Source organism: Puntigrus tetrazona, chromosome 6 (assembly GCF_018831695.1).
Source record: "Puntigrus tetrazona isolate hp1 chromosome 6, ASM1883169v1, whole genome shotgun sequence".
NCBI lineage: Eukaryota > Metazoa > Chordata > Actinopteri > Cypriniformes > Cyprinidae > Puntigrus > Puntigrus tetrazona.
Window position 1 is genome coordinate 3,952,528 of NC_056704.1, and position 14,265 is coordinate 3,966,792.

Genomic DNA, 14,265 nt, shown 5'->3' on the forward strand with positions numbered 1-14,265 from the left:
TAAGGCTGCTGTTATTTTGCAGCAAATGTAAATTTAATATTGCATATGACAGCTTTTTTAAAAAGATGACACAAACATCAGATTCAAAATCAGTTAACTGAACTTCAAACGAAATTTAAAATGCTGTATTTTTTGCACAGCTGAAAATCTAAAATGGAACGATATTACTAGAAGCACAAAAACAACAAAAATACAATACATTCAACATTTAAACTCAGAATATTTTGGCCTCTTTAATGGCAAACTGTTTTAGTTGTGATCATGTGACTTCCTCTTGTGTTTCGGTTGCCGGTGACCGAAGAGCTGGAAACAAAACACAAACAGCTGATTGAATGCAACGTTTCTCAGAAACTAAAAATTACACTTCTTGATCTTTACATTTAATCCATAAATGAGACTCAAGCCCTCTCTGACCTCAGTTTTATGACTCCGCATCATGATGGCCGTGAGGTTCTTGTGAAGGCACTGTTGCTGATCCTCTTAGGAAGAGTTTTTCCTTGCTGTTCAGGAAATGATGGAGCAATCCATACAACAATGGCCTAAAACAGCAAGACAGAGACATACAAAAAAGCATAAAGGGATGGTTAACCAAAAATAAAGCTTGCAATCCCTTGGTCAAGATAATGCTCATTCATGTAGTAGTTGCATCTAGACTCGACTACTCTACCAAAAACTTACAACGACCAACGAATGCAGCAGAAAGAATGTTTCTTATTATAAGATATTTTGTAAATACGTCAGTGTACCATAAATCTAGCAAAACGTAATTTTTGATTAGTGATACTAATCAATAAATGTTTTTAAATAGTTGTATCTCGGCCAAAACAATTACACAAATACATAAATGGAAAAGGTATTTATTCAGTTTTCAGATGTATGAATCTAAGTTTTTTTAAAAAAGTACCCTTATTACTGTTTTTGTAGTCCAGGGCCACATATGACATAATATAATATAACAAGGGTTAGTACATATGATATACTGTATTTGGTTAATGGTTAATTAAATGGTAACAGGCCCCAGACTCCCTCACAGTGACCCTGGAGCACTTATTGTTGTGCCTTGTACATAATCAGAGTCTTCTATTATACACTCTGTAAACACTATTTTACAAGGTGCTCTTGAAATGTTTTACTCGCTTGTCACGAATCATACTTACACTGCTTTGGCACTTGACTCCTCTGCGACATTGAGCTCACTGGCCATGAACTCCCGATCCAGGGCAACCTCGGGCTGACCCGATTCTGAGACGCATCGTTAAACACTTTAACCTTCGGAAGCTCGTTTTGAAAATGTATTTCAGTTGTGAGGCTGAAAAGAGGGCTCACCTGCGGTCAGCACCGAGGCGGTGTACTGGTATTTGTTGAACTGCAGGTATTCTCGGATCAGCTCGTTGATGAGCAGGTTCTCGTGGGACAGCGGCGGGCGAGGCGTGCTCTGATCGTCCAGCGCGCTGAACACCTCGGCCCGGATCCTCGCCTTCAGCTGCCCCAGGACCCCGCGGGCCTCCAGCGTCTCTCGCAGCGCTGCACATCATTCGTTCAGAAAGCCAGAGAGTGAGTTGGGCTAACCTGCACAACTAACTTATAACGTGCACAACTGCGCGGGTTAAGTTTAAACATCTACGAAACAAGCGCGCAAAATAACCATAACGTTGGCACACACATAGGGTTCATTACGACAGTTTATGAGTATTAGCTCACCGCTTTTCAACTCTGTGATGGTTGCCATTGAAACAGCATTGCACTTCTCAGACGCTCCCGCTAGAGGTCACTCGGGCTCTTACTGCGTTTATAGTTGGGCCGCAGCTTAGCCGTTCCGCTCTAGTACAAAACCAAAGGGCAAGTTTATTTATTTTTGTTTATTAATGATGGCAATTCTGAACCTTCACATTCTGTTTTTAAAAGTGGAAAAACACTAACAAAAAATGATGTTGAATAAAAAAAAAAAAACCACACAGACATATTGTTAAACATAACTAAAATACTTCAGAATCAGAATCACTTTATTGCCAGGTATGTTTGCACATACGAGGAATTTGTTTTAGTGACAAAAACTCTACAGTGCAACACGATAACAAGACAAGACAGATATAAAGAGAATTATGTACAAATACTTTCGGACATCATAAATAAAGAGAGAAAAGGGAAATAGAAGCAAATAAAGAAATATTAAAAATAAAATTCTTTAATTATTACAAGTGATATATATATTAAATACAGTTAATTTACATGTATTCCATATGTATTGCAAAAATAATTTAGAGTAGGCTATATTAGGGATTTTAAAATTTGGATTTTTTTCCTGAGCGAAATAAACCAAACAATAACGATGATGAGTTAAAAAAAAAAAGAAACTGAAAAAGAAACACAAACATTACATTCAAGCAGCATAGTCTAATATATTTGATCAATATACACACAAGCACAAATTCAAACCGCATGCATAGAGAGGAACACGTGACGTCATGCTGATTGCGGAAGTGAACATGGAGTGGAAAATCTTCTGCGCGCAAATATCTTAGCTCGCTTTTGTCCCGGAAGAACAAGATTTCTCATCGTGTCAGTTGTCGTCACCCTTCGTGCCAAAACAACTTCTTTCTAGACCAGGCTGTAAAATGGCTGGAACGGCTTTAAAAAGACTCATGGCTGAATACAAACGTAAGTCATGTCGTCGATTACACTGATGCTGCGCGAAGGCTGGGTTTCACACTGTTTTGGTAGCAACAGTTTGGCAGCTGTAGATACTTCCACAACTTGGCAGCGCGAATCATTACAATTATTTCAGTGAATAAATTAACAGATGAAACCACAAACACACTGAAATGAAGCGTGTGACCCAGAATTCTCGTCCATACTTGGTTTCTGTGCACGCGTACTGTACTCTAGTGTTGTCACTGCAGGACTGCAAGTGTCTGATATTTTTCTATTCGTAGATATATATAAACATAATTATAAATACAGCTAAACGCATTTTCTCTTTCCAGAACTAACCCTCAACCCTCCAGAGGGGATTGTAGCAGGTAAGAATTTAGGCAGATACTGAACTGCTCCATTTTACAGTAGAATGTTAATAAAACATTTTACTTAAATTATTTATAGCCGTGTAATAGATTGATAAGTTTTAATAAGATAATACATTTCTTCCGTACAGGGCCTGTAAATGAAGAAAATTTCTTTGAATGGGAGGCTCTGATTATGTAAGTATTATTCATGGATTATAAAGATTTTGTTTAGTGTTTTTTTTCTCCTTTTTATCGATTCCTCCACAATAATAAATAAAGTAACTTCGACTTTTTATCTAATAATTGAGATTGTTTTCTTGTAGTTTACATCTCACAATTCTGAGTTTACACAATGCATTTCTATTTTTCAGATCATTTAGTTTTCATTGCACAATTGTTACTTATTAATTTTATTTATTCATTTATTTAAATTAATTTTATATTTCTGAACATTTCCTCAAAATTCTATTTCTTACAATGCAGAATTTACGTCTCACAATTCTGACTTTAAGTAATCCTGACTTTTCTCACAATTTTTCTCTAAATTCTTTTTTTTTTCCAATCCACAAGGTATAATAAAAAAGAAAATCACATGATTATATTTAAGTTTTCATAATTAATAATATATAATAATTATTATATATATATATTAATTATATAAATATTAATATATAATCATGTGATTTTCTTTATTTATATATATATATATATATATATATATATATATATATATATATATATATATATATATATATATGGAAAATTTTTCCTATTATTTAGGCAAACGGCTTAAGTGTTTCAGAGTTTCTAATATTTTCTCTTTTTATTTTGAATCTACAAATTCAACTGTGAAATGGCTCCATAATGCACAATGTTAACTGATATAAGTCACAATATCATCCGTAAATTATGCTTTCCTATAGATATGAATGCAACACCATTTTTTTATCGAAAAAAGCTGCTTATTTTCTAAAGGTCACTTTCTACAAATCCGGAATTTGCTTTTGCCTGGAGCCTCTTTTCGTTCACAGCATGCACAGCTGTTCATTCACTAGCATCTGTCCAGAGAGAGGGGGACATTAGGTGGTGATAACTTGATTTCGGATAAGACTGTCCTCCGGTAAACCAAAGTGGTGGTTTGATCAGTGGTTTTGACCGATAAGTTTTTAAGTGGAACCGAGTGCCAAGCAAAATAAGGAACCGTGTTCCTAGCAACCCCCTGACAGCTGTTGCACAGATACGGAAGTGTGTTCGTTTGATGCGCTGCTCATCGTGATTGCCGATCCATATCTGCCCATAGAAACAGCATTTGATAGACAGCTGGATACGGTAAGTAAACAGAACGGGATTTGCATGTTAAATGGGCCTTTGAGAATGATTCCATGAAGTTCTGCCACCGCTGTCAGTTTCTGTGATTTATGACATTGTGTGATTTTTATGATTAAGATGAAGTGTACAGGGGGGGTTTGAGTTTTAGTTGTTACGCTGAAGGCTGTAAATAGTTGAACGTGCCTCATGTTTCAGCGATTCTCATAAATAGACATCACCAGAGAGATGCAGTTAGGCTGAAGTTTGTGTATAATCCAGTTATTTTACTTCCTCTGCAAGCCCCATGTAGGTTCATCTAATTCCTGATGCTAAAGATTTGATTATATTCTGAAAAACCGATCGGGGTGAATCATTATGCAAGTCTTTAATGTGCTTTGCAAATGTTGTAATAAATGCTACTAAATGCTTAGGATTTTTGGGTAATAAAGCAATAGCTTTAATCCAGACATCCACTTATAGGCTTCTTAGGGGGATTGAGGGTCACTGCCGGAGTGCTTCATTACTTTATTTGCTCTTTGTTGCAGCACAGGGATTCATAACAAGACATACAGTTATTTATTATGTTGTATTCAATATGTTTTTGTTATTTTTTCCCCCTTGTTTTAGGGGACCAGAGGACACATGTTTTGAGGGAGGAGTGTTCCCTGCCATCCTCAGTTTCCCTTCAGACTACCCTCTCAGTCCTCCCAAGATGAAGTTCACCTGTGACATGTTTCATCCGAACAGTGAGTGCTTTTAGTGACTTTTAGAGCACACTTCATTTTTCAAAAGGAATTCAATTAATCATAAATTAAAACCAAGAGAAAAAAGCACCTAAATGTTAGATCACTGTAATGTAATTTAGTTTTGATTTTAAATAGTTTTAATTAAACGTTCTTAATCTTAATGCAAAATTATCTATTGCAAATATATATAATATATATATATGTATATATATATATATATATATATATATATATATATATATATATATATATTGTAGAACAGATATTGTTCTTATATTATATTATAAATTACCATGCCAAATTTAGGATATTTTTCTATGTATACTAAATCATTTTTAACTTTCATTTAGCAAGAATGTATTAAACTGATTAAAAGTGGCAATGACATTTTCACAAAGATTTTTATTAAAAAAATGCTTTTCTTTTAAGCGGTCTACTTTTCAACAAGATCTAAAACAATGCATCATAGATTCCATAATGTTTTCAACATTGATGATAAATGTTTCCTGATCATCAAATCTAATGAATCATGTGACACTAAAGACCGGAGTAGAGCAATGCTAAAAATCCAGCTTTGGATTAAATATTAAGATGAATTATTTAATAAAAATATTCAAATATCCAAAAAAATTTTTACAAAAAAGCATTTTTTCTATCCTACATGTTTTCTTTTTATTCATTATTTAATAAAAAAAATAAACTTGTTACTCGTAAATTATATATTATATATTTTATTATGTATTATTTAAGGTAAAAAATCCTGTGCAGGCAAAACTACGCTCTTTATTATTTGCGGTGTTGGAAGAGCCTCCAGGAGCAGGAACACTTTCCCAATGCATTTATAGTCCTTAGACATGGAGGTCCTAAAAGTCCTAAAGTGTCTTTATGGTTGGGTCATTACCTCCGGTCCTGCTGGTGGATGCGTGGACACTGCGTTCAGGGAAGTGGGCCCAGATAAAGGTCTTCCTGCAGGCCACAGATAGCAGCAGCCCGGCCTACAGTCCTCTGATGGTGCCGGGGCTCTGGAGGCGGTTATCAGAGCTGGACGGCTCAGATTCTGATCACTGTCCTCATCTGTGGAGAGCATGAGGAGATAACATCAGCGTGATACCATGCGGGGGTGGATTCATTCAGCCCTGATCCAGGGTTAAAAAACTTGCATCCCTTACACTAATTCTTCCAAAGTATTACTTGACTGCTTTGTGCGTCTTTCGCACGGGTCAGCGATCGTGGAACTAATGCTTTAATCGATTTAGGAGATTAATCGATATGTTCTTTTGATTCTCTAAGGATCCTAACATCTGTTCATAATTACCTTTTAATCCAATTTTGGCCTTTTTTAGCTAATTGCGAGAGTAGTTCATTCTGTGGGATGAAATGCAGTGAACTGAAGCAGCCAGTTCGTTCCCAACCTTAACATAAAAGAGAGTACATACAAAATGCCGTTATGATCCAATTGAAAGTTCATTCAAATGTATTCAGTCAACCGGCAATGGAGACTGTAAAGGTGTCTGGAGGATACGTGACAAAGGGAAGTTTATAAGCATGGTTTACGGTGTGTTTTCTGCAGTCTATCCAGACGGCCGTGTGTGTATCTCAATCCTGCACGCTCCTGGTGACGACCCCATGGGCTACGAGAGCAGTGCTGAGAGATGGAGTCCGGTGCAGAGCGTGGAGAAGATCCTGCTGTCTGTGGTCAGCATGCTCGCTGGTCAGTGCCCATGCACTCAATCATCATGTTACTAACTGCCTAAATTCCTGAAATCAAGAAGCATTAATATTGCTTTGCTGCGTTTGGATTTTATTATTGTTTGATATTTATTTTCTCGCTGGAATGGGAAAAATGCAGTCAGACAGTTTGAGATCGGTATGATTTTTTAAAAAAGAAATCAATACTTGTATTTAGCAAGGGTGCAATAAAGTACATTTACGCTTTTATTATTATTTTTATGTTTTTGCTGTAAATAAATCCACTTATTTAACCTTCTGTTTAAAGAAGAACCATTAAAAAAACTAGTTCCATATAAATGTTTTTTTCAACATTGATAATAATAATAATAAATGATTCTTAAGCAGCATATTACAGTGATTTCCGAAGGATATTGTGACTGGTGCAACGATGCTGAAAGTTTTGATTTGCCATCACGGGAATGATTTACTTTTTTAATTTAACATTAAAACCAATAACTGACATTTTAAATTGTAATATTTCACAACAGTTTTTCTGATCAAATAAATGCAGACTTTGTGAACAAAAGATACCTCTTTCCAAAAAAAAAAAAAAAAAAAGTTACCTTGTCCAGACTTCTGAACGTATCCGTATCCAGCATGGCACAAGAAAAGACAGTCGTGGCTGATTCCCTTTATCACCGTGACGTTGACATCGATTACTCAACCTCCTGTTGTTGTTGCGCATTTGTCCTAAAATCTATTTTTGCTTTCTAACAAAAAAACAAACATGGTATAGAAGCTGACCGCTGTGACATTAGGGGCGTTTCCATTACAGATTTGCACAAAAAAGATTTTTTTCCCCTTGCAATAAGCATGACAGGTTTATGTATACTGCAATAAGAGACCACTCCACTCCCAAAATGTTCCAAACTGTAAAAGCTTTGTTCGTCTTCTGAACACAATTTAAAGTATTTTAGATGAAAACCAGGTGACTTATGACCGTCCTATTGACTGTTAAGTAATAAACACCATCAAAGTCCAGATTAGTATTTAAAAAAAAAAAATCATCAGAATAGCGTATCTACCATCAGTGGTTCAAATGTAATATTATTAAGTCGAATACTTTTTGTATAAAAAAAAGAAAACAAAATCAGCTTTATTCAACAATGCGGTATGGTCCTGTTACGGTAGTTTTTTTTTCACAGATGCACTGCTTTAATTTAAATCAAAGCTTAAATACACACAGAAAACACATCCTTTTGTTGTGGCATATACTATTTGGTGATGCTGAATTTGTGTTACCACGACAACAACTTCTTTTCTGGGCCTTGACTGTGTTCATAGTGTTCTTTAATGCTTATACTTTACATCTCATCAGTGCCCGTCCTTATATAATCTTAAATATCATCTACTCCAACAGAGCCCAACGATGAGAGCGGAGCGAACGTGGATGCCTCGAAGATGTGGCGCGAAGACAGAGAGCAGTTCAATCGACTAGCTAAGCAGATCGTGCGCAAGTCTCTGGGCCTCTGACTCTCCTGTGTACAGACACACTCTCACGCTCCAGGACAGTGAGGATCAGACCCCCCATGGAAGAGAACGGTGTCTGTGCTGAGTGTTGTAGTGTACTACCCCCTACCTCCACCAGTGTGAGCACTTTACTCCCATCCAGGCTTTCATACTCTCTTCCCAGTCCTCTCCTCTCCTGTGATTGGGTGGATGCGTTGGACAAGCGGCTTTCGATGACAAAGGCAAAGCATTCTACATTCACCGGACAGTGTTCTAAAAGAGAGCCAAGCATCATTCACTCAATAAGTACACAATACAGTTCTTCACAGCCGTTTTGGGCTGCCGGTTCGTCTGTCATGCCTGTTACCTGTCATAGTTAAGCAATGGAATGCAGCTTTGGTTTGCCGACAGTATGCGGATGCATGCTTCAATGCCTCATTCTAATAAAACGCATCATGAGGCAACGACTGAGACTATCACATCCAGAGTATATTAATGATCTTTTAGAAATAAGGTAAAAGATCGCGTCGATGGATGCGAATTCAAGAAATGTCCTAATTAAATACAGTCGATTACTTCAATGCAAAAATGTTTTGAAATTTTGGTATGGTTTTCTTCAATTTCACTTTTTACTTTTATGGAGGTTTTTAGATCCATTAGTTGCAAGCTGGAATCACCCGGCCTTCGGCAGAAAGACATACCAAAATAATTACTTTAATTAAAAAATCTTTTGTCTGTTCTGAAGGATTGTAAAGCCAATAAAATCAATAAATGTTTGTGATTTATGAACCTCTTCAGTTATTTTTATGTTAACATGCACAAATCCATAGTTGGATCCTGTACACTTTTGATGTTGTTTCAGCACATTTAATCATTTTTGGAAGTATACTAACCAATGCTATACTTATTTAAGTAAAATACAAAGTTTAATATATTTTGAAATGTAATCCTGTGACACAGTTATCAATACATCATCACTTCGGTTTTCAGGGTCACATGATCATTTTGAAATCATTTTGGTGCTCTGGAAATTTTTATTATCAATGTTTTTAAAAAAAAAAAAGTCCTTCCTAATATGGAAGGCATGATTTTGTTTTCTGGATTGTTTGATTAATAGAAATTGAAACATAAGGTATTAATATTAAATCGTTTGAAACATAAATATCTTTACATTTTGATCAAACTGATGAGACCTCTTAAAACTATTAACAAAAAAAATAAAGGATGAAAGGAAAAACCAATACGGCAGTGCATGAGTTCACAGAACACTTTTCCAATGCGCTCGAGGTGGATGTGAAACGTGTTTGATTTGGCGGAGCTCAATCAGGATCTGCAGAATCTGACCGCATCAGAGGCCGGATTAGCTCTTGTTGTTCTTAACGGCATATCAGCTGATGGGGCTCATTATAGGACAGCTGCTTCCGCGTCTATCTGCTTCAGCATCTGCATACAGAGACCGCAGGCTGCCTTTATTGACAGCGCCGTGAGAGCTGTTCTTCTGAACACCGATCACCTCCCACACACGTTACTGTAACTGAATGTCAGATATGATGACTTCGCTGTCACTGCTGACAAACCAGCTATACCTCTGATCGGCTCCCACATACACACCTACTCTCACGCTCGGTTTCGTCTCATCTCTCTGATGAATTCCCACACATTCACGCAACACAAGCTTAAACGCAAATTACGAGTGAAAATTTTATTAAGACATTTTATACATATAACTAAAATATAACTGGACTGGACACAATTGGAACAAAATATATTTCATATTAAAATTGCATTTTTTTTTTCGATTATTGATAAATGTATGTTATAAAACACTTGGATTAAACGTGAAAATGCCAATAAACAGGAATAATATTACCATGCTGTTGAATTTAATGCCCTTTTTATGCAGAACTAAAATACTAAGACAAAAATAATAATAAACAAAATTGATTTCTTTCATATTTATATAATAGTATAATAACATTAACATTTCAAACTGAATCGGAAAATCTCAACTTCAAGAAGATTTTACATCAAGCTTCAGGTGGAGACCTAAAAGTTTTTTTAATCAGCTCATATTTCTATCCTAATGACGCACAGTTACATTAATTATTCACATTTTATTCCCTCTGCCCACAGCATCAATACAGACATGTAACTCATAATCAGGCTGAGTGAACAGATCAAATTCATAAGAACACGACTGCATCCATCTCTTCTAGAATCTGATCAGTAACCCAGCAGTCAGCCGACGAGATTCTCTGTCTAAACATGTCTGATACTTCACACACGGTGCTGATAATGAAACATAAATGGAGCTCAAAGCACAGCTCAGCCTCGGGGTCAGACGTGAGACCACAACAGCTTTCAAAGAAGAACCAACACGACACACACCTCTCTCTATCACTCCCTCCTCTCTCTCCATCGTGCGTCAAACCACTCCTGAAGAGTTTCATCTGAAACAGGTTCACTGGAGTCCAGTTTGTTGTTCACCCAACCCTGAGACTGACGTCAAAGCTGACCTGCATCAACCAACAGAACTCTGGTTAATTTGTAATGAGTCGTCTGGCTTATTTACATTCGATGCTTTTGAAATGTTTTATGTACACTTACAGTCAAAAGAACAAACCCAATTAACCATGTCTTGGACATTGGGAGGGGCATTTTTCCTTTTTCTTTTTTTTTTTTGAGAGAGGTTGTTTTCTATATTTAAAAGATTAGCTTTTTATTCAAATTAACTGAATAATGTTAACTGAAATAATTTAAATGTATTATAGGTTTTAATTATAGGTATTAATTAAAAACATTAAAAAAGCAAGATTTTTTTGTAATCAGATTTATTTTATTTTGAAATATATGTCCCATTCGATTTTAATTGTATGCCTATGTTCTAAATGGAGAAATGCTTCTTGTCTCGTTACAGTTAGTTATGAATGACATGAATCACATATATGACAGATATTTCAAATCCAAAACTAAATTGTTAAAAAAAAAAAGTTCAGCAGTCTTTTTTTCAAAATACATTTAATAATTTTTAAAAGTTTACATTTTTGTCAAATATTGTTTTTTTTTTAATATATATATTGGGGGTGAAAATGTGGGCATTAAATAAAAAAGGACAGTAAAATAAAAACTTTTTTAACAAATAAATGAATTAGATTATTATTATTATATATAAAACTGTATGTGATAATTTTAGCCTTAAAGGTGTAATGAAAAAAACGATTACCTTTTATTTTTGTTAAAATATTTTAATAATATAATATTTGAGGGACGCAATTTTATCATTAAAAGCATTTTGTCAAATATTACCAAATATGAAATATCAGGGACAATAATATGCCAACCTAGCCATCAAAAATGTAAAACTAACTTAAATCTTTGTCATAACTTGTTATGATAATAATTGGTGGTGAAAATGTCAAAAATGTATTAATTAAGAAATGAATTAAGATCTTTCAAATGGTTAAATATCAAAAATGATATGTCAAATATTGTCAGACTGGGGTTGGACAGATTGGTCATATCTTATTATTGCTGGAAACTATGTGCTTCCTTTCTTCTTAAATAGTAAAGTCATCAAATCTATGAAGTACAAAAGTGAAGTACGGAAACATATTGGACCGAAACACGTGATAAAGGACGTCTCGGAAGGGCTTCGCAGAAATGGGATTACAATTTCATTGATCTTCTATAATATGCGGGTCAGGAAGACACGAGTTCATGAACTGGCAGCACAGCGCTTTAATACCCACTACATATTACACATGAACTGTTTGTCAAAGGCTGTTCTGCTGCTCACAAAGGAATTTCAATTGCTGTGTTCCTCCCTTTTTAACATTCCTAATGTTTCTGCCAGCTTTGATCTGAAAACGACTTTTAAGTGACAAAGGTGAAGTGGGGTCAAGTGAACTTCATGCTGGTCTGTAGCCTCAGAAGTTGTTTAGATCAGCTCGCGCACTGTTAGCGAACCCGCTGTTGTAGTGAGCGAGCATGTATGCTTTGTCTGCTTGAAAGATCGCTAAGCCGAGCTCAGATTTACAGGTAAGGATGAACTATAAATGCGGTTGAGTCCCTAGCTCGCTAATTAGTCAAACCCACATCATTTAGCCATTACTGGGTTGTGCATCCTAGAAGAGGGAGAGACCAAAAAAACAAAAACAGCTGCTGGGAAAACTAGGCTGGGATGTAACAGACATGAATGATACCTCAAATCAAGCAGCTTTTTGAGAAGAGGTGTGGTTAAATTAAATTCTTATTTAATTTAATTGCAATCAGTTGTACGCTTCATTTTTAATTTTTAATCCTTAATCGCAAATATTTAATTGGCATCTTAAACTCCGTTTAAACTAAATTTAATTTGTCAAGGCATCATCTTTAGCTTAGAATTAATTTAATTAATTAAAATATTATACGAAATGTATGATGTTAAGAGAAAAGAAAGCATGATAGTCCACTTCTAAAGCCCCTAAAATAACTGTAATGGAGCTTGAGCAATCAGTATGAAAAGGTGATATTTGCCAAAACATAAAATAGCAACATAAAGTAGCCATACAGACAAGAAAATGTGTTGTGGTTGGCTTTTTTATCTAATGTAACCACATAGCAACCACCCTAGCAACCCTAGCAATGGCAGGTTTGGCATATAAGCAAATGTCCTTTACATTTATAACATTATACAATCATAATATTGTATATACTACAAAACGTAATCTTATCATTCATTAACGTTATCAATTTGTAATTAATTTCAGAATCTGAAACCGATAAATCTTGCTACTTATTTGAAGTAATTTGATGTAAATGACACTGGCGCCTAGACCCACATTAGAAAAGATAAATGTAGCTTTTCTAGAATCCAGTTTTTTAGAAAATTCCAGATGAATGCAGTCTCAAATAACAAAGAAACTTCCAGTAACATTATTCAAACATTCATTCAGTTATCTGGTCTTTTAACAATACTGGCACAAAAACATATTTGATTGTGGATGGAACTTTTTTTTAGCATTTAATGCAGTGGTTCCCAACCGGTGTGCCACGGCACTAAGGGGTGCCGTGAGATCTTTTGAGGGTGCCGCCAAAATTTCAACAAAATTTTTTTATTAAGGCAGAATCAGTGTAAACAGTATTCTCATATCATCTAGGACTAGGTATAAGGTGTTGTTGCATGCAAACTCTCGAAATGAAACAAATAAATAAATAATAATAAAAAAGCTACGGAGATTTTAAATATCTATTTCCTTATAAGGGTGCCGGGAACTTTTGAAAGGCTTTCCAAGGGTGCCTCAAACAAGAAAAGGTTGGGAACCACTGATTTAATGCTTTTTAAAAATTTATGTATCAGAAAGCAGAAAGTCCTCACGTTATCCAAAATGATAAAATAGAATGTTCCCTTGATGTTTGTATAATCAAGAAATGAAAATTAATTATTAATCATATATATAATATAATATATATAATATATATGTCACGTTTTTGGACTTTGTCATTGTTTTTGTCGTGTGCCGTGTGATCCGTATACCCACTTTAGTTAATTGTCTTTATTGTCTTCAGCCGTGTGTAGTTAATTTAGTGATTTACCTGGTGTATTTAAGTCCTGTGGTTTCAGTTCTGTTTGTCCGATCTCGTCTGTATGTGCGTGTGATTTTGTCCAATCTGCCTGCCTGCCTGCCTGCCTGCCTGTATTTATATTGTTTATTTCATCTCTGAGTAGATTAAAGCGTTTTATTTACCCTTCTGCTAGTGGTGTGCTCTCCTGCTAACCACACCCGTGACAATATAACTGTTAACAGTAAAATATATACAGCAAACTATATACAGTGAAAAACAGTAAAACATCTAAACAAAATTAAATGTAAAAAGTATGTTAATCTTACAGTAAAATGTACAGTAAAAACTGATATTCCACATTTGAAAGTATATTAGCATATCCTTCTGCTTGTGGCGGAGCTACTTGTGAGGAGCTTGGATGCTTCATGTGGCCTTCTTATTTATCACCTGCTTTAATATGGTGGTTGTCAGTGTGTTTAAGGTAC

The 14,265-nt window shown here is 35.3% G+C and overlaps 2 protein-coding genes across 2 annotated transcripts; one reads left to right on the top strand and one right to left on the bottom strand.

The window, feature by feature from the left end:
• cep20 (centrosomal protein 20) lies at nucleotides 1-1,804 on the bottom strand. Its single transcript, XM_043241273.1, has 5 exons — nucleotides 1,702-1,804; nucleotides 1,327-1,524; nucleotides 1,158-1,242; nucleotides 415-539; nucleotides 1-303 (listed from the first exon to the last, which is right to left on the bottom strand). Exons 1-4 carry the CDS (start codon nucleotides 1,727-1,729, stop codon nucleotides 422-424), a joined length of 429 nt encoding a protein of 142 aa, XP_043097208.1. The 5' UTR covers nucleotides 1,730-1,804; the 3' UTR covers nucleotides 1-303; nucleotides 415-421.
• Nucleotides 1,805-2,504: 700 nt separating this feature from the next.
• ube2g2 (ubiquitin-conjugating enzyme E2G 2 (UBC7 homolog, yeast)) lies at nucleotides 2,505-9,025 on the top strand. Its single transcript, XM_043242562.1, has 6 exons — nucleotides 2,505-2,658; nucleotides 2,985-3,020; nucleotides 3,152-3,197; nucleotides 4,938-5,056; nucleotides 6,627-6,767; nucleotides 8,148-9,025. The coding sequence occupies exons 1-6, from the start codon at nucleotides 2,616-2,618 to the stop codon at nucleotides 8,258-8,260; spliced, it is 498 nt and encodes a 165-aa protein (XP_043098497.1). The 5' UTR covers nucleotides 2,505-2,615; the 3' UTR covers nucleotides 8,261-9,025.
• Nucleotides 9,026-14,265: the final 5,240 nt, after the last annotated feature.

What these genes read in the sequence shown, in the direction of transcription:
- ube2g2 (XM_043242562.1), top strand. Translation starts at nt 2,616, where the DNA reads ATGGCTGGAACGGCTTTAAAAAGACTCATGGCTGAATACAAAC. An exon ending in TCCAGAGGGGATTGTAGCAG is followed by an intron (nt 3,021 to 3,151) that starts GTAAGAATTTAG and finishes TCTTCCGTACAG; the next exon opens with GGCCTGTAAATGAAGAAAAT. An exon ending in GAATGGGAGGCTCTGATTAT is followed by an intron (nt 3,198 to 4,937) that starts GTAAGTATTATT and finishes CCCTTGTTTTAG; the next exon opens with GGGACCAGAGGACACATGTT.
- cep20 (XM_043241273.1), bottom strand. Translation starts at nt 1,729, where the DNA reads ATGGCAACCATCACAGAGTTGAAAAGCG. An exon ending in CATCACAGAGTTGAAAAGCG is followed by an intron (nt 1,525 to 1,701) that starts GTGAGCTAATAC and finishes AATGATGTGCAG; the next exon opens with CGCTGCGAGAGACGCTGGAG. An exon ending in GAGTCAAGTGCCAAAGCAGT is followed by an intron (nt 540 to 1,157) that starts GTAAGTATGATT and finishes TTGCTGTTTTAG; the next exon opens with GCCATTGTTGTATGGATTGC.